This window comes from Bos javanicus, chromosome 23 (assembly GCF_032452875.1).
Source record: "Bos javanicus breed banteng chromosome 23, ARS-OSU_banteng_1.0, whole genome shotgun sequence".
NCBI classification, from domain to species: Eukaryota; Metazoa; Chordata; class Mammalia; order Artiodactyla; family Bovidae; genus Bos; species Bos javanicus.
The window spans coordinates 16,770,121-16,794,551 of NC_083890.1; the positions used below are offsets into that span (position 1 = coordinate 16,770,121).

The 24,431-nt window shown below is 53.6% G+C and overlaps 1 protein-coding gene across 2 annotated transcripts in view; it reads left to right on the forward strand.

Moving 5' to 3' along the window:
- The window catches only part of PTK7 (protein tyrosine kinase 7 (inactive)), a 64,359-nt gene extending 40,908 nt beyond the window's left edge, over nt 1-23,451 (forward strand). For both annotated transcript variants that reach the window (XM_061398227.1, XM_061398226.1), the window contains exons 4-20: nt 335-525; nt 616-766; nt 1,980-2,128; nt 2,380-2,646; nt 4,503-4,636; nt 4,779-4,914; nt 5,026-5,145; nt 6,433-6,582; nt 6,681-6,831; nt 6,928-7,055; nt 8,356-8,559; nt 9,758-9,913; nt 10,643-10,875; nt 12,027-12,107; nt 20,592-20,743; nt 21,556-21,734; nt 22,444-23,451. In XM_061398227.1, coding sequence (XP_061254211.1) covers nt 335-525; nt 616-766; nt 1,980-2,128; nt 2,380-2,646; nt 4,503-4,636; nt 4,779-4,914; nt 5,026-5,145; nt 6,433-6,582; nt 6,681-6,831; nt 6,928-7,055; nt 8,356-8,559; nt 9,758-9,913; nt 10,643-10,875; nt 12,027-12,107; nt 20,592-20,743; nt 21,556-21,734; nt 22,444-22,604 — 2,743 coding nt within the window. In that variant the 3' untranslated portion in view covers nt 22,605-23,451. The remainder of the gene's footprint in view (nt 1-334; nt 526-615; nt 767-1,979; nt 2,129-2,379; nt 2,647-4,502; nt 4,637-4,778; nt 4,915-5,025; nt 5,146-6,432; nt 6,583-6,680; nt 6,832-6,927; nt 7,056-8,355; nt 8,560-9,757; nt 9,914-10,642; nt 10,876-12,026; nt 12,108-20,591; nt 20,744-21,555; nt 21,735-22,443) is intronic.
- The last annotated feature ends 980 nt before the right edge of the window (nt 23,452-24,431 follow it).

Below are 24,431 nucleotides of genomic sequence, written 5' to 3' on the forward strand. Positions count from 1 at the left end.
TGATTGTTCTTGACTGGCAGACCTGTCTCCCCCAACTGTGGGCTCTGCCACCACCCTGCCCACATGCTGCTCCATCCTGGGCCCTGGTCACTGGAGAAGGGGCAGCCTTGTGCCATGGAGCGATCCTGGGAGCTGGGAAATCTAGAATCTCTGCCAGATTCTGCCCCCAGGATGGTGTGCCTCTGTGCAAGTCATGATCCCTCTCCAGGCCTCAGTTTCCCCATGTGTAACTGAGGGATCTAGCCCTGCCTCTCCGGTTTTGCACCCTTCCTACCGGCCACCTGAGAACACCCCCTCCCCCACCCCCCTGCTGCTGATCCGCTTGGCCCCGCAGACCCACCTACCAGTGGTTCCGAGATGGGAGCGCCCTCTCTGACGGGCAGAGCAACCACACGGTCAGCAGCAAGGAGCGAAACCTGACCCTCCGGCCGGCCGGCCCCGAGCACAGCGGCGTCTATTCCTGCTGTGCCCATAATGCCTTTGGCCAGGCCTGCAGCAGCCAGAACTTCACCTTGAGCATCGCTGGTGAGCCCGGGGGGTGGGGGTGGGGAGCTGGGGCGGGGGCGGGGTCTGCCCGCCTCGCCCGCTCACGTGTCTGTGCCTCCCCCACCCCAGATGAGAGCTTTGCCAGGGTGGTCCTGGCACCCCAGGACGTGGTAGTGGCAAGGAATGAGGAGGCCATGTTCCACTGTCAGTTCTCAGCCCAGCCGCCCCCGAGCCTGCAGTGGGTCTTTGAGGATGAGACCGCCATCACTAACCGCAGCCGGTAAGGCGTTAAAAGTTGTGTGTGCACACATGCTCAGTCATTTCAGTCGTGTCCGACTCTTTGCGACACTATGGACTGTAGCCCGCCAGGCTCCTCTGTCTATGGAATTTTCCAGGCAAAAATACTGGAGTGGGTTGCCGAACTCTCCTCCAGGGGATCTTCCCAACCCAGGGTTTGAACCCGCATCTCTTATGTCTCCTGCACTGGCAGGTGGATTCTTTATAGGTTGTTCTTTCAAGGATCTTAAAGACCCTCTTAAAGGGAGTGAGGTTCTTACCACAGGTATCCTAGCTCTATGCGTGGAATTACCTCAGCTTTCCAGCAGATGGCAGTAGAATGTCTTCCTGTTACAAAGTGAACCCAACAAAGGGACACAGCTCCAGGAAGGGCATCTTTTCCCACTTCCCGCAGATACACTATGTGAGCCTGCGGTGACTCGTTCCTCCCCCACTTCTGCCCATAGGGTCTTCTGGGATGGGGGTCAGCGACTCAGGGGTGGAGGGACACGGGGAACCTGGGTGATCACATTGTGGACAAGAAGGTCCCAGATGGTAAAGACACCTCACACACACACACACACACACACACACACACACACACACACGTGCGCACACGCGCACACACACACACTTTTTGGAAGAAGCAAACATTTCCAGAAATTTCTGGGAGGTATCACGCCCACAGGGACACTTCTGTCCTCATCCAGGCCCTAGAGAGCAGAGAGCACCTTGGTGGTGCCAGGTGTGGCTGTGGTCCTTGGAGGTGTGGCTCCCCAGGCTGGGGGCGGGGATCCCACTCGGCTGCAGCCCTGAGGACGTCACCTGTGGTCTGTCTGGTACAGCTGCGGGGCTTCTGATGCTGGAGCTTCTGCTCTACCAGCAGGCTTATCTCGGCTCCCTGGAAAGGTGGCCCCCCGTCTCCACAGGCACGTCAACTCCTTGATTCCTCCCACTCACTGCTGCTGGCCTGGCTGCCCCAAAGCCACGTCTCTTGTAGTTAAAATACACACTCCCACACACATGAACAAATGCATGCACGCACATGCACACACATGCACGCACCAGCACGGCGTGCCGGCTTCCTTCTCTCTGCCCTGTTCCTGGCCGATTCTTTCCTGTGTACCTGGCCTGCACAGGTCGGGGTTCCATCAGCTCCCTTCTGGAGCGAGGCCCCTGGGCCACTCCTTGCCAACATCAGTCTCTCCCCTCCGCAGCCCCCCGCACCTCCGCAGAGCCACAGTGTTTGCCAACGGGTCCCTGCAGCTGACCCAGGTCCGACCGCGCAACGCGGGGGTCTACCGCTGCATAGGCCAGGGCCAGAGGGGCCCTCCCGTCGTCCTGGAGGCCACACTCCACCTGGCAGGTGAGTCTGAGGGTCTGGGGTGCCGAGGTAGGGGCTGCCTTCAGCGTTGTTGGCCATGTAGAGGTCTAGCTTCCTGTTTCCTACTCAGAGCAGCTTGGAGGGCAGAGGGAGGAAGAAGATGCCTGGGGTCGGAAGAGGAGGTGCTAGGGGTCCCGGGGATGGCTCGTGCTGGGAGCGGGGAAGCGGGCTACGGAGAACATCAGGTGTCCTGGATCCCATGGTAAGCCGGCTGTCTGCTCCCGTCCCTACAGAGATCGAAGACATGCCACCATTCGAGCCACGGGTGTTCACGGCCGGCAGCGAGGAGCGTGTGGCCTGCCCGCCCCCCCAGGGTCTGCCGGAGCCCAGTGTGTGGTGGGAGCATGCAGGAGCCCGGCTGCCCGCCCACGGCAGGGTCTACCAGCAGGGCCACGAGCTGGTGTTTGCCAGCACTGCTGAGAGCGATGCTGGTGTCTACACCTGCCATGCGGCCAACTTGGCTGGTCAGCGGCGACAGGACGTCAACATCACGGTGGCCAGTAAGCACCTGTGCCCTGAAGGGCGAGGACGGGAGGAGCCCAGGTCCCAGGGAGTCTTGGGCTCTGGCTGTGATGATGCTCAGAGTCACCCCTGGAGCTCTCCTGAGGTCCCCCCTCAGCTCTGAGCCCTGCTGGCCTGGGAACCATTTCTCTGCTGGACAGAGATATTGGAGTAGAGGGTGGTGAGCCAGACACAGAGGTTGGGGTGACAGCCCTCCCTGAAAGTGGTCCTCTGGCTGCAGCGGACAGGGCTCTAGAGACCCAGGTCACACACTGTCTCCAGTGCACAGGGTGACCGTGATAGAGAGTTACCTGCTTTGCTAGGGCTCAGTTTCCTCATCTATTAAAATAGAGCTGATAACGCATTACCTCTCCTACAGGATGGTCGGAAAGATCAGTGAAGTAGATAAAAAAGACTTTTTTTTCCTTATTGGAAAGGTGATACGGACAACGTTATAGGTAGTAATTACTTTATTGTTATACTCACCAAATTTCTACAAAGAACTGACTACCTAGCGTGTCACAACTGCGATCTGGAGAAGGCATAGCGTTGTGCCACGGAGCAATCCTGGGAGCTGGGAAATCTAGAATCTCAGCCAGATTCCGCTTTGAAACCTGCGACATGACATTATAAAGAGATGCAAGGGACGGGAGGACTGTTTACAAGCATCTTTGCACACAGTCTGCCCCACCAAGTCAGAGGATGAGAAGTCCTTCCGGGAACTGAGCCTGAGTGCAGCATTTTCAAAAGGTTATTCTGGCTGTTCCAGGAAGACTAGATTGTTAGGGACCAGACTCTGAACAGGAAAGCAGTTAATAGAGGACCGTAATTATCTTGGGGATGTTGAAGGGACTTGAACAGAGGTGCTAGTGGTGGAGGCAAGAGGTGCTGACGTTCAGATACATTTTGTTTCTTTTTGTTTTTTTTCTTCTTTTAGGACCTACATTTTATTTCTTAAAATATTTATTTATTTGGCTGTACCGGCTGGTAGTTGTGACACGCTAGATATTCAGGCTTTGTTGTGGCATGTAGGATCTAGTTCCCTCATCAGGGATTGACCTTGGGCCCCCTGCATTGGGAGCACAGAGTCTTAGCCACTGGACCACCAGGGAAGTCCTGGGATACATTTTAGAGCTGAGGTAGATGGGGTTTGTGTAGAATGAATGTGATTGGGTGGGGTGGTAGGGAAAGCCATAGAGAGAGAAGTCAGCTAAGTGTTTGGCCTGTGCAATTGGCTGGATAGCGGTGCTGTTTACTGAGAGGAAACTATGACGAGCAGGTTTGGGGAGAAATCAAGCATTCTCTTTTGCACATGTAAAAGCCTGAAGTGCCTGTTAGATATCCAGCTGGAGATGCCAATAGGATTTGCAGGTGTGAAGGTCATGGGGGAGGTCAGGAGCCAGGCTCTAGGTTGGGACTCATCTACTTGGATAGTATTGAAGGCCATGAACTGGCCATTGTTCCAGGAAGTATTTAGCCAAAACAACAGAAATTCGAGGACAGAGCCTTGGAGGGTTCTGGTATAAGAAAGCAAGGATTCTGGAGTCATGCAGACCAGAGTTTTCAATCCTCTATCGTGCATTAGAAATCATATTTCTTTGAACCACTGTCTTATCTGTAAAATGGATATAGAAATGCATACTTCAGGGGTTTATTGTGGCTCTGAACTAAGATAATGTTAGGAAGGTTCTGGTACCTGGGCCTTCACTAAGGGGTCACGCAGTTATCACTGGAGCAGACAGGGTTTCTAAACTCAGGGCCTGAGGGAGGTGGGTAATTAGAATTTCCTAGGATTGGATCCATGGGTTTTGGGGACGTGTTGATCAACCTTCTGTTTCCTCCTTGTCCCTCTAAGCGGTGCCCACATGGCTGGAGAAGCCCCAGGACAGCCAGCTGGAGGAGGGCAAGCCGGGCTATTTGCATTGCCTGACTCAGGCCACACCCAAACCCACAGTTGTCTGGTACAGAAACCAGATGCTCATCTCCGAGGTGAGGACGAAGGTTGCTGCTGGGGGGCCATGGGGTCCTCTGTGCTCATCTGCCCAGTGCGCTTTCCCCCGAGGCAGTACCAGGGAGAGGCTGGTGGGGGGCAGGTGGAGACCCACTCATGGGCTCGTCTCCTGTGCTGCAGGATTCGCGGTTCGAGGTCTTCAAGAACGGGACCCTGCGCATCAACAGCGTGGAGGTGTACGACGGAACGTGGTACCGCTGCGTGAGCAGTACGCCCGCCGGCACCATCGAGGCCCAGGCCCGCGTCCAAGTGTTGGGTGAGCTGGCGCCTGGCCCCAACGGGCAGGAGAGGACTGGGGAGGGAGCCGCAGGGCCCAAGATCTTCAGGCCTGCCGCCTCAAGCCCTCCCTTTCCCTGTCCTGAAACAGAAAAGCTCAAGTTCACACCACCACCCCGGCCACAGCAGTGCATGGAGTTTGACAAGGAGGCCACAGTGCCCTGCTCAGCCACGGGCCGAGAGAAGCCCACTATTAAGTGGGTCCGGGCAGGTGGGTACCCTGTGGGCATTTGGTGGGGGGGTGGAACAGGCAGTCCACTGGTCAGACATGTGCCTGTCTCAGGACCAGCTGAGTGCCTGGTACTGCAGGACAGACAAGGAATGTAGGGGCCAATTTATACTCCAGTTAGAAGAAGGAAGCCAGACGTAAACGAGGTCAGGTTACAGCGTTAGACGACGTATAGGATGATTCAAGGCACCAAGTGATTGGATTGGTCCAGACAGGGCCGTGAAGTCCTCCCTTTTCTAAATAGTCATCCTTTCCAACATAAAAGTAATCCTTTAGAAGACTTTGGGAGACAATAATGCATAATCCCACCATCAGTCATCTCTGGGTGTGTACTATTTTCTATGTACATCTTTTTGTTTTTACATAGCAGTTTTGTTGTACATCTAATTTGCACTTACTATACTTCCATGAGTAAGTCATGCTTACTGTAGAAATGGACGATGCAGATAACTGTATGTAATTTTATCTTTTTTTAGCTTAACATCATCAAGCATTTCCCCATGTTTTTATACATAAACATTGGACCATTGGTTTTGATGGTTACAATAATATTCCAATAGTTGGGTTCACTATAATTTACTTAAATATTCCCTAAATGTCTGACATTTGCGTTGTTAGCCATCCTTGCTTCCTTTCTCTATTTCTCGCTGTTTCTCTCACTCTCTGTCTTTTTTTTATTGCCGCAGTAAACATCTTTACGGCGAAGTTTTTTTCTGGATTTGGGTTTATTTCCTTTGGGAAAGATTCCCAGAAATGGAATAATTATGTATAAAAGGGTAGGCACATTTTTACAACCCTTGATGTGAATGGCCAAATAGTTTTTTAAAGGGCTTTTACGTTCCCATTAAGAGACTGAGGTTGTCAATTCTGAGAAGCAAGTGGGCCCTCTCTGCTCAGGTGTCTGAGGGAGCGTTCTGTGGGGGCTGAGGCTCAGAATGGGCAGGACAGTGGCAAAGAGCAGGGCTCGGTGCTAGGAGTAGGCAGTGACAGGCAGTGATGGTGAGAACAGGGCAAATTCCATGCCCAGCCAGAAGTCCAGTTTGGTGGAAGTGGAAGGGCACTTCTACAGGGCAGTAGAAGGAGGTGAGGCTGGAAAATTAGAAAAAGTGAGTAACAGGGACTCCCGACCCCTGGTTCAGGAGTTTGGACCTTGTCTGTGGGTAGGCTGGAGCAATGGCATGTTTTTGAGTGCAGGTGAGTGACTGAAGGCATTGCCGACCGTGATGGGACTCTGGTCCAGCCCATCATTCCCCCGCATTTCCCCTGCAGATGGGAGCAGCCTCCCAGAGTGGGTGACAGACAACGCCGGGACCTTGCACTTCTCGCGGGTGACCCGTGACGACGCTGGCAACTACACCTGCATTGCCTCCAACGGGCTGCAGGGCCAGATCCGCGCCCACGTCCAGCTCACCGTGGCAGGTGCGACCGTGCCGGGCGTGGGGCCGGGGCCGCGGCCCGCACCCCGCCAGCCCCATTGCTCACTGCTCCCTGCCCCTCGCCGGGCTCTTCCCATCCAGTGTTCATCACCTTCAAGGTGGAGCCGGAGCGCACGACCGTATACCAGGGCCACACGGCCCTGCTGCGGTGTGAGGCCCAGGGGGACCCCAAGCCGCTCATTCAGTGGAAGGGCAAGGATCGCATCCTGGACCCCACCAAGCTCGGACCCAGGTAGGCCGTCTCCGCCTCCCCACCCCGCCGCCTGCCCTGCAGCTCAGGCTCCCGGGGCCAGCCAGGTGGGCAACGCTGGGGCTTCTCTCCCGGCAGGATGCACATCTTCCAGAACGGCTCCCTGGTGATCCACGACGTGGCCCCTGAGGACTCGGGCCGCTACACCTGCATCGCGGGCAACAGCTGCAACATCAAGCACACGGAGGCCCCCCTCTACGTCGTGGGTATGGGGCCCTCGGGGCTGTCCTGCACGGGAAGTGGGTGCCCGACTTCTTTCTCATCCTTGTTCTCATCAGCCCTGTACACAAAAGGCACTGAAGCCGTGTTTTGCAATGGCGGCGGGGAATCTGGGTCCCCTCGTCGGGGCCACCACAAGGCAGTCTCAGGTTCCTTGCCCTGTCGTTGACACTTTCCACAGCCGGGCTGTGTGAGCCTGTGGCGGTGGGGGGTGCTTTTGTCCTGAGATGCTTCCTCCCAGGTCTGTCCTCATGGTCCTGGGTGGGTGGCGAGAGGATGCGGCAGCATGTGGTTCCTTTGCCCTGGCGACCCAGACGGTGAAAGGTGTAAGGCCCTGAGTAGGGCCTGGGACTGGGGATTTGGGCCTGACCTCTCCTGATCCCCAGCTCTGTGCTCCTCCAGGTGGTATTTCCTCTTTTTTTTCTCTGTTAAGATGACAGTGGTTTGAGCAAGAGGCTTTCAAACTTTTTTGGTTCAGCAGCAGAACTGGTTTTCTAAATATTTATGTATTTTTTATGTGTAATTTACTTTATCTGGCTGTTCCAAGTCTTAGTTGCAGCATGCGGGACCGAGTTCTATGACCAGGAATGGGAACCTGGGCCTCCTGCATTTGAGAGTACAGAGTCTTAGCCCCTGAACCAGCAGGGAAGTCCCAGAACTGGTTTTTAGACAGGGTTTTCCGTGGAACTTTAAATGGGTAAAGTGAAGTGGTGGCCTCTTGGTTGAAGCCACTGGGTGTGTGCCAACTGGGGGATCCTGGACGGCCTCCCCGCTTGGGCCTTTCTCCCACCTGGCACCTCTTTCTCCATGGGACCCAAGGCCACTGAAAGCCTGTAGACTAGAAGATCCTTCTGCAAAAGTGTTTCTTGAACCTGCTCTGTGCTGGGCGATGGCTGGAGTTATAAACCAGAAGTTCCCACGTGCAGCTCTGTAGGGCCTGACTCAAGATTTCAAGTCACTAAGGATGCTTGTTAACAATGACATGGGTTTGTGATGGGGCCGACTGTGGTGTGCTTCTGATGTGTGTCCCAGGCTTGTGTCTGGGTGCAGAAACAGCCTGGAAATCACTCACATCCTGCAGAGCTCCCTCCGGCCTCAATGGGCCCCCAGGAACTGGCCCTTGTTGAAGCCAGTGATGGGGGTGACCCTCCCAGGTTGCTCCGGCTTGGTCAGAGCATCAAGTAGTCTGGGAGGCTGTTGAATCTGTGGGGTGGAGAGAGCCGGGAGAGCAGTAGGGCTGCATTTGCCCTAGTCGCCCCTGCCCACACCTGTCTGTGTGTCTCTCAGACAAGCCGGTGCTGGAGGAATCAGAGGGCCCAGGCAGCCCTCCCCCCTACAAGATGATCCAGACCATCGGGCTGTCGGTGGGCGCCGCTGTGGCCTACATCATCGCCGTGCTGGGCCTCATGTTCTACTGCAAGAAGCGCTGCAAGGCCAAGCGGCTTCAGAAGCAGCCGGAGGGCGAGGAGCCGGAGATGGAGTGCCTCAACGGTGAGGGGCCCTGGAAGAGGGAGGCGGTGTCGCGCGCAGGTGCTGAGCGCCCTCCCGTGGCCATGGAGGAAAGTGCAGCAGTTGGAGCCAAAGCCGAGCCGCACCCACCCCCTTCCTCCGCTCACCCCCCGCCCCCACGTTGGCTGATTCCCAGGGCCTCGGCTTCTGAGCAGCCTGGCTCAAGTCTTCCTCATTGGATTCTCAGGCTAGCCTCCTGTGTTTCCCTGCCTTTTCCCTGCAGTTCTAAACCACAGGCATAATTTCAGTATAGGGCTTCCCTGGTAGCTCAGCTGGTGAAGAATCCACCTGCAATGCAGGAGGCCCCAGTTTGATTTCTGGGTCAGGAAGATCCCCTGGAGAAGGGATGGGCTACCTGCTCCAATATTCTTGAGCTTCCCTGGTGGCTCAGCTGGTAAAGAATCTGCCTGTAATGCGGGAGACCTGGGTTCGATACCTGGGTTGGGAAGATCCCCTGGAGAAGGGAACGGCTACCCACTCCAGTATTCTGGCCTGGAGAATTCCATGGACTGTATAGTCTGTGGGGCCACCAAGAGTCGGACACGACTGAGCAACTTTCACTTCCAGCCCCCACCCTTCCACCCGCCCCCTGGAGCTGGCTGATTCCCAGGGCCTCCGCTTCTGAGCAGCCTGGCTCATATGTTTTAGTGTTTCCTTGCACATCTTGTCTCTCCCTCTGCTAGTCTTTGAGTTTCCCCAGGTGGGATGGTGGGCTCTGCCTGCCTGTTTCCCTCCTCCTGCCCTTCCTCTCCTCCACCAGGAGCCCCCTATGGACACGGCTGGGTCTCCCCTCTCACTTTAGGGGTTCAGGAGCAGGACTGGAGTTTCCCTTGTTGTGATTTTTACAGCCTTTGTGCCTGTTTACAGCTTTGCACCTAGGAGACCCTATGAAAGCAAAAACCCTTATGTCACCAGGCTGTCTAGGGACCAGTGACTCAGCTGCGACTTGTGCCGTCTCTTTTCAAAGGTTGTAATCGGCTATGTCAATAAGTGGTCAGACCCTAAGGGGTGCTGGGCTCCCTCGCCCCAGGCCGTTCAATTCATTGACCGGATTGTGTGTGGACATTGTGTAGATCACTAGTATTAGATCCATTTGTTGGGAGTGGGAGACTGTGAGAAAGAATTGCAGTCCCCATGGTGGCCAGTCTCATCCTCACTCCCCCTTTCCCCCTCTTCCCAGGCGGGCCTCTGCAGAACGGACAGCCCTCAGCCGAGATCCAGGAGGAGGTGGCCTTGACCAGCTTGGGCTCTGGTTCCGCTGCCACCAGCAAGCGCCACAGCACGAGCGACAAGATGCACTTCCCGCGGGCCAGCCTGCAGCCCATCACCACGCTGGGTGTGTTGCCATGGCCTCCATCAACCCCCCTATTTAACTACAGGCTCCAGGTCTGTCTGCACCTGCACCAGGGGCTGGTGTCTCTGGAGCCCCTGAAGCCCAGAACCTCGGAAATGGAGGGAGCATCAGGGCGGCCGGGTCCAGTGCGTCCCCCATGTGCCCGTTGTCCACATCCCACCCCCAAGATTTTTGTCATTCCTGTGTATTAGTCACTTGATGTTTCCTTTAGATTGACTCTCTCTCACCTTTAAAAAAAAACTGAGCTCTGTCAACTCGATGGACATGAGTCTGAGCAAACTCCAGGAGATAGTGAAGGACAGGGAAGCCTGGCGTACTGCAGTCCATGAGGTCGCAAAGAGTCAGACACGACTGAGTGACCGAACAAAAACAACAAGCTTAGTTGTAGGAAAAACTGGGAAGTTTCGGATCTGTGTTTTATGAGTATAGCTTAAAGTATAGAAGTAAGACGTGTTAACGGTGAATCACCTAAAATTCTCATACAGACCACCTTCTAGAAAGTACTGTTAATCTGACCCCTTTATTTCACTGTTAGAGACTGCCAATCCCAGGGAAGGAGGGGAAGGGGTTCACTCGGAGTTACACACAGAGCCGGGGTCACTGCCCGGTCTAGCTGGGCGGGAGCAGAGAGACGCCCCCGCGTGTGACCCCGGCCAGGTGGCTCCCAAGTCGGGGCATCCTCAGCTGGCTGACTCAGTCCTATGCCCGCAGGCAAGAGCGAGTTTGGGGAGGTGTTCCTGGCGAAGGCACAGGGCTTGGAAGAAGGATCGCCTGAGACCCTGGTGCTCGTGAAGAGTCTGCAGAGCCGGGACGAGCAGCAGCAGCTGGACTTCCGGAGGGAGTTCGAAATGTTTGGGAAGCTGAACCACGCCAATGTGGTGCGGCTGCTGGGGCTGTGCCGCGAGGCGGAGCCACACTACATGGTGCTGGAGTATGTGGACCTGGTAGGCAGCCGGGGGCGCCCTGGGGGCTGGGGCGGGGGCACCGCTGGAGCCTGCGTCGCCACCCCACCATGAGATGTCAGCCCCCTGTCCCCCGTTCCAACCCCACCTTTCCTTACCCTCAGCCCCTTTCCTATCTGCTGGCCCCTGTCTGGGGTTTGGTCCCAGCTTCCTTCCAGCTTCTTCCTCAGCGCAACAGCAGGGACGCCTTCCAGGCCCTTTGCCCTGATTCTGGTTTTCTTTGGTTTGTCATTTTTCACTTCCCAGGGCCTGTCAGCCCTTGAGAATAAACATAACGAGAACCCAGCTTTCCTTCTTTCCCTGCAGCCCGTGCCACTGGAGGGAGGGACAGCGTTCGCTTAGCCACCGGCCTTCTCTCTCTCCCCACTGGGGCTGCCCGGCCCTGCCCCTCACTCTGCAGTCCCGGGCTCACTGCGTCTAGTCCCCTTGGTCCTCAAAAACGGCTGCGTGGCAGACTCTGCAGCTCGGGTGCAGGAAGGGCGAGGAGTGAGCCTCGTCTTTCCATAAACGAGGGCTTACAAGCACGCTGCACATGTTTCTGCCGCTAGGGCCCCGTCTGAGTTCGGTCTAGAGGACGAGGCTTTCCTGTCTGGGGTCTGTGAAGACCGAGGGTCAGGGGCCGTGTTTTCCTCTTGGCGTTCTCGGGGCAGGGGCTTCCTCTCCTGCCTGTCTGAGGGCTCCCCCGAGGGCAGCGATGACTGTCCCCCTCCCTTTCTGACCAGGAGCTTCTAGGACAGTGGTCCCCAACCTCTGGAATCTGATGCCTGATGATCTGAGGTGGAGCTGATGTAATTGTGGTAGAAATAAAGTGTGCCTGATAAATGTAATGCGCTTGAATCAGTCTGAAACCATCCCCTCCCAGTCTGTGGAAAAACTTGTCTTCCACGAAACTGGTCCCTAGTGCCAAAACGCCTGGGGACCGCTGTTCTAGGAGACGCTTCCTATAAGTTTTAGTTGCCACTGGACTCTCCCCGTGGGAAGGGGTCTGGGCTGAGGGGCGGGCATTCAGGTCAGGGGTCCTCGCCCCCTCCCCCCCGGGGCAGGCGCCCTGTGAGCACTCGCTGGGGTTGGGTTTGGCAGCGGGGAACACCAGCTGGGCTGTGACCTGACAGAGATGCTGGGTTTTTCTTCAGGGAGACCTTAAACAGTTCCTGAGGATTTCCAAGAGCAAGGATGAGAAGCTGAAGTCGCAGCCCCTCAGCACAAAGCAGAAGGTGAGGATGGTGGGGGGTGGGGGGTCGGGAGCCGGGCGGTCCCTTAGCAGGTGCCCTGGTCGAGCGCTGCCCGCGGGCCAGGCCCCGGGGTGAGCACTCGGGGAGCACCGTGATCCTCTGGGATGGCATCACTTCCCTGCGATGGGTAAAGAGGCTGAGACGGGCTAAGTGACCGGTCGCAGCCTATGAGCCACCCTGTGTGGCCCCACTGCCTTTGTGGAGAAGCACTGCCTTTGGCCCGGGCTGTTGGAACTCGACGGCTGCGGAGGGCGCTGAGCTGAAGGGGCAACTGGCAGCCCGGGTGTCTCAGAGCCGGCGGGGCTGGGCGCAGCTCTGAGCGTGTTCCCTCATCCCCCGGGGGTGTGGGCGGGCTGCCAGGGTTTCACCGCCTGTGGTTTTCACGCTTTTGCTCTCACTCGGGCTGTGGGCTGCCCAGCCTTTCCTTCCGGTTCTGCTCCTGCCTCTGGCATAGAGCCCTGGCTGGGGCCCTGTGGAGACACAGGCCTGGGCTGAAACAGTGAAGAAGGGAACGCTTCCTACGACGCCCTGCCCGCCTCAGACCTTGCCTTCCGTGCCCAGTTCTCCCTGCCTGCCGCCTCCTCCCCTCCCGTACCCCCTCCCCGCTTCCATGTGGCCGGGTGCTCTGTGTCCACGGTGACAATGATGTCACCACATAAGCAAGCAAAGCTCAGCGCAGGAGGCAGACTGCTGGGCCTCCTTTCCGGGTGACTGTTCCCAGCCTGGAGGCTGACCCGGGTCACGGCAAGGTGTGGCTGGTTGATCAGGCAGGAGGGTGGGGGGAACCCTGGCTGCCCTCGATCTCTCTGCAGGAGCAGCTCTGTGACCTTCAGGCTGACCTCTTCCCATCACAGGTGAATTCGCTGAGGCCCAGACAAGGCCAGTGGGCTGGCCTCCTGGCGTGGTGCCCCTGCCTCCATCTCTGAGAAGCCACAGGACAGTTTGCAGTGGCTGGAGATGGGATACCGCAGGACAGGATAGCTCTCGCCAGCTGGGTGGGATGTCAGGACCCCAGAGCTCACAAACGAGAGCACGCAGGGAACCAGTGAATTGTCATTGGGCCAGTCACGGTGCCCAGGGCCCTTGGGAATCCAAAATTGAGACCGTGGGGTGTCCTTGGGCACTAAGGATCTGGGGGGAGAGCTTGGATAAATGAGTGCAGCACATGCTTTACAGACTTCAGATAAGATACGAAAAGTCAGCAAGAGACGTAAAGAACGTCATAAGAGATGTAAGAGACCTTGAAGGTGTCCGTGTCCTTTAGGTGGACAGACAATCTGAACAAAGAAAGCCATTCAAATTCAAGTCTTCAGGATAAGAAGTAGGTGAATGGTGGGTGAAGAGGAGCCTAGGTATGTTGTTGTGGCTGGGACGGGGGCGGAGGCAAGGGACAGGAAGTCAGTTATTTCCTTCACGTGACCCGAGGGACTCTGGCTGAAATCATCACCACCTTTGCTGAAGATCTCTTGCACACTTTGTTGCCCGAGCATCTTGAACTTGATGGGGAAACTTCAATAAGTTGGTTTCCACACTCTCCGAGGACAGTATTCTGCATTGGATGGTGGGCGAAGGACGAGACACTGTAAATTTCTGGACCGTACCTCACACGTACGGCAGAATCTTTGCGAGTGGGATCTGAAGACCGAAAGTTTTCAAATAAGCTCTCCAGCTGATTCTTAAGCTAATTAAGGTTTAAGGAGCCCTGGGATAGGACAGTGGCTTGAAATGGTTTTGCTTAGAGACTCCTATAAGAAATGCATTTTGTATCATGGCCCAGCACATGCCCCAACACACACACATACACACTTAAAGCTAAAATTAAGCTTTCACAACACTGTATTTGATGCTCTTAATATTTCTTATCCTATATTTATTTTTAATCCACTAAATTGGTCTTGAGAACTATATGGGTCTTTTTTTAAAGAAATTATTTATTTCTGGCCAAGCTGGGTCTTTGTTGCTGCACGTGGGCTTGCTTTAGTTGCAGAGAGTGGGGACCGCTCTCTAGTTGCGGTGCACGGGTTGCTTCTTGTGGTGGTTTCTCTTGTCTTCGAACACAGGCTCTGGGCTCTTCAGTTTCAGTGGTTGTAGCATGCGAGCTCAGAAGTCGAGACTTGCTGACTCTAGGGTGTGTAGGCTTCAGTAATTGTGACACCAGGGCTCAATAGTTGTGGTGCATAGGCTTAGTTGCTTCACCGCATGTGGAATCTTCCCAGAGCAGGGATCGAACCTGGGTCCTCTGCATTGGCAAGCAGATTCCTATCCACTGCCCTAGCAGGGCTTCCCAGGTAGCTCAGCTGGTAAAGAATCCTCCTACAATGCAGGAGACCCCAGTTCAATTCCTGGGTTGGGAAGATCCCCTGGAGAAGGGATAGGCTACCCACTCCAGTATTCATGGGCTTCTCTGGTGGCTTTACTGTCTGATGGTAAACAATCCACCTGCAATGCGGAAGACCTGGGTTTGATCCCTGGGTTGGAAAGATCCCATGGAGGAGGGCATGGCAACCCACTCGAGTATTCTTGCCTGGAGAATCCCCGTGGACAGAGGAGACTGGCAGGGACTACAGTCCGTGGAGTCGCAAAAAGTCAAACACAACTGAGCGACTAAGCACAGCCCAGCACTAGCAGGGAAGTTCTCATGGGTTTTGACTGGTAGTTTGAAAAACTTCCTTTGGGGGATTCCGTGAAAATGAAAATCCTTAAGAAAGACACATTAAACCTTGTTAGATGGTTTCTTGTGCCAATAATGTAGTGAGCCGCTTTGCCACTTTATGTTTCTAGGGTCCTTCCTGAGAGGACAGAAGGAGAACACGATCAGATTTTAAAGGGAGGCAGAGTGGTAGGCAGGCTGCTCCTTGGTCAGCTAGAGCTGGAATGAGAGTGCCGTGCTTGGTATGCGTGAGCTGGTGGGAGTCCCAGGAGGATTCCTGGTCCGAAATAGAGGAGATCAAAGATGTACGGGAACGTCCCTGGTGGTCCGATGGCTAAGACTCTGCACTCCCAGTGCGGGGGGCCCAGGTTTGATCCCTGGTCAGGGAGCTAGATCCCCCATACTGAAACCAAGCTAAGAGTTCATATGCCGCAACTAAATTTCCCACATACAGCAACTGAGACCCTAAATAAATACATAAAATATTTTTAAAAAGAACATATGAGGGCCCTAGGTATTGGCATGGTTGTAGGTGATGTGTGTTGGTGTGGTTGATAAGGTGAAGGGGGTTTTGAAATCTGAGCCCTGTAACCTGTGACTTCCTCGTGGATCACCTGCAGACTAATGACGGGCAGGAGCAGTCTAGTACACCTGCTGGACCCACTTTTGCTTTAAGCAGTCAGAAGCTGGACGGGAAGCGCCGGCTGTCTGAGAAGACCCAGGAAGTGTCACAGGGGCTTGGCCAGAACTCAGGCGAGCCCCCAGGGTATAAAAGTTGGAAGGAAGGGTGGGTTACCAAAGTGCAAGTCTTTGTAACAGTGTTTGAAGATTAATCCCGTGGCCATCCGATGGCGGCTCGCCCAGCAATAGGAAAACACTTAATTGGCTGGGGTTGACAGGATTCTCTTTTACTGTCCTCGCTCAGCCAGTATTTCCAGAAGCACTGCCTCTCTGGAAAGGTAGCAAGTTAGTCGCCGAGCCAAGTCCTCTCTCTTCTGCTCCCATGACTTGCAGCAGATTGAGGAGCCTGTGAGCCAGAGCAGAGAGGGCCGGCTGAGGAGGAAGGCGAGTCCGCTGAGAGCTCATGACAAAAGCCTTTGTCTGCTGTTTAGTGACGACCAGGCAAGACTGGACAGTGCCCTGGGGTTCTGGCGCCTGAAGTGGAGTGTCCATTTCTGAGGCCTTTTTACCATCAATGGTACTTGAAGCTTTCTGAGGATGACAGCCTGGGAGCCGGAGCTCTTGGGGGAGCACAGTCTCTGCTTTTCCTTGGAGATAAACTGTCGGGCCCTGCACCCAGGGAGGGCTCAGTCATCCTGGTGGACCCATTGACCTGACCTCTCCTCACTGGCCCGCACAGTCATTTGGAAGCTCTCCAGAGATTTTGTGGCTTCACCTTAAACAAAAATTATTATTATTTCATTTGTCTGCACCTGCTGTTGTAGTGGCACACAGCGTGTGGAATCTCTACTTGTGACCTGCAAACTCTTAGTTACGGCATGTGGGATCTAGTTCCCTGACCAGGGATTGAACTCAGGCCCCCTGACTTGGGAGTGTGGAGTCCTAGCCACTGGACCACCGGTGAAGTCCTGTGGCTTCCCTTTTGATAAAGAAAATGCACCAGGAAGATGAGCTTTCCTGCTTGTGGCCCAAGTTCAGCCTGTCTGCACGTGCAGTGTCGGTCGATACATTGGATCTTTAGCGTGTCCAGGCTGGTGGTGGTTCAGGTCAGCACTGCTTAATAGAACTTCCCTCGGTGGTAGAAACATTCCATACCTGTGGCATCCAGTGCGGAAGGCCCCAGCCCTGTGGGGTTATTGAGCACTTAGGATGTGGCTAGAGAGACTGAGGAACTGAATTTTTATGTTATGAAGCTTTTATTAACTTAAGTAGCTGGGAGCTACTGTTTTGGACAGTTGAGGTATAGATTGTTTTTGTTTGTTTGTTAAAATGTCTGTTTATTTGACTGGACTGGGTCCTGGCTGCAGCACATGTGATCTTCAGGTGTGGCGTGTGGGATTGTTAGCTGCTAGTCGTGACACATGGACTCTCTGTTCCAGCATGTGGGATCTAGTTCCCTGACCAGGGATCGGACCTGAGTCCCCTGCATTGGGAGCACAGAGTCTTAGCCACTGCACTACGAGGGATGTCCCTATTGTTTTTTTTTAAACTATTCTTGACTGAGACCCACAGTAGCAAAAAAAAAAAAGCGCTTTTTTTACATCACAACGCAACATAGACATATGAAGAAGGTTCCATGAATGATACTGACCCTTACTGAGTATGATGCTCTCTGATATTTTCAATTCCCCCCAAAAAATGCTGATGAAAATTCACTAAGTGGGTTTTGTGACATACTAATAGGTTGTGACCACAGTTAGCAAACCTCTCGTGGGGGCAGCGAAGCCTGCAGGGATCTCATGGGCCAGAGCATGCAGACCGAGGTCTGCTTTTAGAGTGACCCTGCTGCCAGTGTGTTCGGACTCGGGTCCTCTGTCTGCCCCGCAGTGACCCTGGGAGCCAGGCCAGTGAAGCTGCTCGGGGTCAGCCTGGGATGCGGAGGGGCCCGTCCACAGGCAGCAGCCCACCGCTTGCCTCACTGATGGCAGATTGCCGTTCCTGGGGCCCCTGCGTGGTGAGGTGACCCAGGAGGGCCAGCTGCAATGCTGAGGGAAGAGCCAGGCTTTGGCATCAGGCTGGACTGTGGGCAAAGCTGAGGAGCCCACCTCACAGGGAGCAGGCAGGGGAGCAGCCAGCCTGGCTCAGCAAGTGCCCTGACCCCCTCTCTCTGACTCCTTCCTGCCCTGGGGTAAGGCGGGAGCAGCCCCTTGACCACTCACATTCACTTTTGCTTCCTTTTGAACTTCAGGGACAAAGAATCACACTAAACATAATCAGACAATATCAGGTGTGTCCAGGGTGGTATGGCTGTGTATGTGTGCCTACTCAGTCGCTTTAGTCGTGTCTGACTCTTCTGAGACCTCATGGACTATAGCTCACCCCATGGACTGTAGCCCCATGGACTGTCCACTTAGCCTGGTGGACAGAAAATCCTCTGTCCATGGGATTTTCCAGGCAAGAATACTGGAGTGCGTTGCCATTTCCTCCTTCAGGGCATCTTCCTGACCCAGAGATCAAACTCATGTCTCCTGCTGCTCCTGCTGTATTGCAGGCAGATTCTTTACCAGTGAGCCACCCAAGAAGCCCTGGTATAATCTTGGTTAATAGACAATCTTGGTTAATCTGTGACATACTCTCATTGGTCCACACACAGGCTGCTTTTGTTTCTTATTATTTTTTATGTGTTTGTTGGCCTCTGTGTGTATGTTTGATTAAACTTCATTTTGATATTTCAGACTTAAAAGACTATAATAATAAGGTTCAAGGAACGCCTATAGACCCTTTATCCAGATTCAGTTGTTTATTTTGCCTAGTTTGCTTTATTCTTCTCTATATATATTATGATTTTTATGCATTTTTCTGAACCATTGGAGATAAGCTGAAGGCTGACTTTTGACCTTTTACAATCAGATATATGGCAAATGATACCTTGTTGGGTCTTAATTAGTATTTTCTTGATCACCGATGACACTGGTCATTGGCCACGTTCTCTGTTTTTCTTTTGGCTGGATTGCGCGGCGTGTAGGATCTTAGTTCCCCTACCAGGGATTGAACCCATGCCCTGCTGCAGTAGAAGTGTGGAATTCTAACCTCTGGACTGCCAGGGAATTCCCAGGCCATGTTCTTCTCATCTTTTTGTGATCACACGTGTGATGGGTGGCTACTCCCTTATAGCTGCCCTGAGTGTGTCTGTGCTGGAAGAGACACACAGCTGGCCAGTAAGTGACCTTCCACAGGGACCTCTCTGCATTTCCGTTTGCCTTGTTTTTATACGCAGGGAAATGCTGCATGTTCTGTGTCCCTCAGTGTCCTCCCAAGGTTTAGATAAGGTGGCAGAGGTGAAGGGGCCGTTGGCCTTTACAAGCACTCCCTGGCGCCCTGACTTTACCTTTGTTTGGTGTGGTTCACCTTCCCCCTAGGTGATGGCACCCTCCTGCAGGTACCGTTCTTACCTCCTAGACTGCCTTCTCACCAGGAGCCCAGTCTTGCCATCCCTGTTGTATTCCATCAGCACTCAGTTGTATGGCATTCAGTAGATGCTCAATTAATATGCATCCAATGCATTGATGTGTATGTTTTAAATGTTAATGTATCTTAATTATAATTACATTTAATGTACTATATTATGGGCTTCCCCAATGGCTCAGTGGGTAAAGAATCTGCCTGCGATGCAGGAGACACAGGAGATGTGGGTTCGATCCCCCAGATTGGCAAGATCCCCTGGAGAATGGCAATCCACTCTAGTATTCTTGCCTAGAATGGACAGAGGAGCCTGGCAGGCCACAGTCCAAAGGGTCGCAAAGAGTTGGATACAACCAAGTGGCTAAACACAGCACGTAATGTATTATATATACTACATGGACACGGCTCAAACATTTTAAGAAGGTAGCAGCGAAAATCTCCCCAATTCTCTTACATTTTATTTGTTTCTACACTTTGGAAGATAATTTTACATTATTTTCTAATGCTGAAGCTGCTTACAGTCCCTGACCCTATGTGAGGTATTTTAGAGAAACTCATGCATGTATACACTCATAAGAACCTTCAGAGCAGCGCTGTTCTCAATAGCCAAAATTTGTGTGGGGGTGGGAGTGGAAACACAAATGTCGTCCGGCCCTACAAAGAATAAATTATGGGGACTTCCCTGGTGCTCCAGTGGCTGAGACATCGAGCTGTTAATGTAGGGGGCCAGGGTTTGATCCCTGGCCGGGGAGCGAGATCCCACATGCTGTAGTTAAGAGTTTGTATGCGGCAACTAAGACCCAATGCAGCCAAATAAATAGATATTTTAAAAATAGACATTTAAAAAAAGAACAAATAAATTACGATATATTTATGATGAAAAACAACTCAGTACAATGATATCCCAAAAAAGGGTGACTCTCCCAATGTTAAGTGAAAGAATCCAGGTACAAAAAAGATACACATTTTTGTTGCTTCCAGCTTTATCTGGTTCTCAAACAGGCCAAACTGAATTGCACTGTTGAGGAACATATGCGTAAGTGGTAAAACTATAAAGAACAGCCAAGAAATTATTATCCCAGAACGATGGTGATTACCTCTTGAGAAAAGGGGAGAATTCGTGATGGGGAAGGAGTCAATGGGGGTTTTCCGGGGGGCCTAACATTGTTGATTTTTGTGTTTTTTTTTTTTTTTAACTTGATGTCTGTTAACTGAGTGTGGGCGTTATAATTATTCATGAAAGTAGACATATATTTAGTGAACTTTTCTATATGTAGTTTGCAACAAAAAATAGAAACCGAGTTTCCCTACTTTCTCTCTCTGGCCTTCGTCTCCCTTCTCAGAGGCAACCAGTCTGTGTATGTATGTGGGTGTGTATATCTACGTTCACTTATACACAAATTTTATACACAGATATGATTGTTTTTTAATATTATACGTTTTTTTTTTCATTCAGCAGCTGGTTACCGTGTGTTCTTCCCACCCCGTCTGCCACTCACTTAGTCTAGCACCTGCTGTGCGTGGGGGGAGCACTTCATTTCATTAAATTCAGTTCTTCCAAGGACCCAGGAGGCAGGTCCTTTTATGAGAAGGAAACAGGCTATTGGGCCTCTGCTCTGGGGCTTCCTAAGCATCGTGTTAACGGCCCTGAGACCCCACCAAGGGCTGTGTCAAGGGCAGTTCCGGAAACCCGCGGCCCTGGGCTGCTCTGACAGGCCCCTTCCTCGTTCCAGGTGGGCCTCTGCACCCAGGTGGCCCTGGGCATGGAGCACCTGTCCAACAACCGCTTTGTGCACAAAGACCTAGCCGCCCGCAACTGCCTGGTCAGCGCCCAGAGACAGGTGAAGGTTTCGGCCCTGGGGCTCAGCAAGGACGTGTACAACAGGTAGGGGGCGTGGGTGGGGTGGCGAGGGGCGGAGGGCAGACACAGCTGGGCCAGCGGAGGGGCCTAGTCCAAAGCTGGAGGGCCTGGGGGAGGGGGCCCAGACCCCTCCCACCCTCTCCCAAGGGTGCACAGGCACCCCAGCCCGTCGACCTCAGCTCCCTGACCTTACGCTTTTCTCTAGTGATAAAAAATTACAAATCTTTAAAAAGAAGAACTAGTCAAACTTTATAGCAATTTCTATATAATTTAACTATCCATAGGGGTCCCTCTGTTACTTCCTGAATTCAGTCATTATTCTTTGCAAGCCTAAGACTTAAAGCTCAGCACCCATGGCCAGAGATCATTCTGGAATACATGCTTACATAGTGCCTTCAGGAACCCCCCAACACCCCGAGTCATCCCAGCTCTGACTCACCACGGTTCGTCTGGCTGTTGCTTTAGTCATGGTTGGTTTATCACCAGTAAAGTTCTTTAAAATTTCTTTCCACTTAACATATGCATTTTTCACACTCTTAAACTGACAAAGTATGTATGACTAGAAGCTTTTAAAAAATACTGATATGTTGGCAAAGTCTGATTCTTAAGGGGATGTTTTAACCATCAGACCCCACACGGATGCCTCTAGATTTCATCTGGTGTATGTATGCCCCCACTGCTTGCTAAACAAAAATGTTTCCAATTTCCCAGGATGCCTTGAAACAGGAAACCTGGGCTCCAGCCCGGGTGTGAGACCAGACCCTTGGGGTGAGGCTGGGGTCCCAGGCCATGCCCCTCTCCCCACCCCACTGCCTCTGTGTCCTCCTGTCCCGCAGTGAGTACTACCACTTCCGCCAGGCCTGGGTGCCCCTGCGCTGGATGCCCCCCGAGGCCATCCTGGAGGGTGACTTCTCCACCAAGTCTGACGTCTGGGCTTTCGGCGTGCTGATGTGGGAGGTGTTCACCCACGGGGAGATGCCCCATGGTGGGCAGGCAGACGACGAGGTGCTGGCAGGTAGGCAGCTGTATTTCCAGGGGCCAGTTCACCGTGTTCTCTCGGTGGAGAGCTTACTCGGGGTCCTGGGGCCAGTTCAGCCGGCCTCCCCTCAGGGCTGGTGTCCGCAGGTACATGGATATGACCGTTCCACTTGTGAGATTCCCGACACGCACTCATACCGCTTGGTGAATAGCCCTTGTCCCTGTCGTGGTCACTCTAGCCACTCTTATGCCTGCCCATCGACCCCACTTAGGCCCCTGTGCACTGGCTGCTTCTTGTGCAGCGTGGACCCTGCCCCCGCCCGCCAGTGGGAACTGTCACCAGGGAAGGCCCTTTGCTTCAGTTGCAAGATACTTGCCAAGAACTGCTTGAATCTTTTTCTCACCCGCACTGTCCAGTGCCCCGGAGAGTCTCCCTCTTGTGGCTGCCTTTGGGAACTGCAGGCTCCGCATAGTGTTGGCAAGCATGCATGCTCAGTCACTCCAACTCTTTGGGACCCCGTGGACTGTAGCCTGCCAGGCTTCTCTGTCCATGGAATTTTCCTAGGCAAGAATGCTGGAGCGCTTTGCCATTTCCTACTTCAGGGGATCTTCCTGACCCAGGGATCAAAGCTGTGTCTCCCTACATTGGCAGCTGGATTCTTGACCCTTGAGCCACCTGGAAAGCCCACCAAGTATTGGACAGGTGGCTAAATATTTTGACTACCCTTCTTTCCTTCTTTCTGCAGACTTGCAGGCTGGGAAGGCCAGACTCCCGCAGCCTGAGGGCTGCCCTTCCAAGCTGTACCGGCTGATGCAGCGGTGCTGGGCCCTCAGCCCCAAGGATCGGCCCTCCTTCAGTGAGATCGCTAACGCCCTGGGAGACAGCCCCGCAGACAGCAAGCCGTGAGGAGGGAGCCCAGGCAGGCTGTGCCTCAGGATGGCGTGGGCAGGGGAGGACTTCCTAGGGTGTGCCCACAGCATGAGGGGCTAGATCCCGGTCCTCCTGGGCCCTAGGGGCCCCGCCCTGGCACCACAGGCACTGCTGAGGACTGGCAGGGCCTGGGCTTTCTTCCTCTTCCCCACCTTCAGCCCTTCGGAGAGGCTGATTCGGACCCAGACTGGGTAGCTGGGGCCTTGGTCTGGGCAGCTTTCTCTGCCACCCCTACCCCATCAGGGACAGTGTGGGTGCCTCAGGTAACCCCAATTTCTGGCCTGGGTCTCCTCCTCTTGCCCGGGTCCAGTTCTGCCACCCACCTGCCAACTTCATTCCGGCGGGGTAGGGGTGTGTGGTGCTGGGCTGCGGGTGAGCTGGCTTCAAGGGAGTTCCTTAATATACTCAAGTCCTGCGTGGTTCTGGCCCCCCAGGGCCCACTTTGGGGTCTGCACTTGGATTGTGGAGGACACAGCCAGTGAGTCCTCCCGCATGGACGCGAGGACTCTGACCCAGCCCCAACCCAGCCCCGAGTCTCCTCCCACCCTTCTCTCCTTTCCTCATCCTAAGTGCCTGGCAGATGAAGGAGTTTTCAGGAGCTTTTGACACTATATAACCCGCCCTTTTTTGTATGCACCGTGGGCGGCTTTTGTATGTAAATTGCAGCGCGGGGTGGGAGGGCAAGGAAGGTGGGGGTTGGTCCTGGAGGAGACAGGACGGTGGCCCCCCCACCCCACACCTTTATTGTTGTTGTTGTTTGTTTGTTTTGGTTTTTTTTTTTTTTTTACACTCGCTGCTCTCAATAAAGAAGCCTTTTTTACAACCTGCTTCTGATGCTCACTCCCTCCCGTTGTCCATAAATGATGTTCCTCCTTCCCTTGCACATCAGAAGGAGCCGTGTGCCTTCTCGGAGCCTGGCGTGGGGGTGCTACGGCAGGGATACCTGGTGGACACGGGCTCTGGTCTCTGGTTTGTGGAGCAGTTGGAAACTTTTTTTTTTTGGTCGTGCTGCTCAGCTTTTGTATCTTAATTGCCGAGTCAAAGAATTGAACCCAGGCTATGGCAGTGAAAAAGTGGAGTCCTTAACCACTCAACCACCAATTCTCTCAAGGAGCAATTGAGAATGTGGGCTCAGAGGAGGCAGTCTTGTTTCTCTGATCCTGTGTTGTTCTCGGATGCCAACTAATTATTCTCTGCTGGCTGGCCACGTACTCATATTCAGGTGGTGCGTGTAGATGTCCACGTGTGAGGGTGGGATAGGAGGAGTTAATGATCCCTTCCGGTCTCTGAATCCCTTCAAGACTCTAGGAAGGTGGTGAACAAGACAGGACTGAGCAAAGATGCATTTAATGCCTCACTGCTCCAGAGCTTTCAGCCTCAACTGGTTTGATTCCTGGCTCTTCCTTGCCCAGACCTCTCGTGCCATCAGTCACCCTCTCCCAGATTGGAACTTCAGCATGGTTTCCCATCCACGAGAAATGAGTCCTGACCTCTGGAATTGTTGTGGTTCCTGCTGTTCCTCACCAGATGTTTCAGTAATGAAAAGAACAGCTGGGACTTCCCTGGTGGTCCAGTGGCTAAGACTCCACACTCCCGATGTAGGTTCGCTCCCTGGTCAGGGAAGTAGATCCTACATGCCACAACTAAGACCTGGCACTTCTGAATTAATAAAAAAATAATTTTAAAAAGAATAGGTAATATTTATTAAATACTTGTTTTGTACCAGTCACTTTGCTAAGCACTTAATATGCATGATCTCATATTGAATTTGTTCGACCACTCTGTTAGCTGGATTTTATTGTC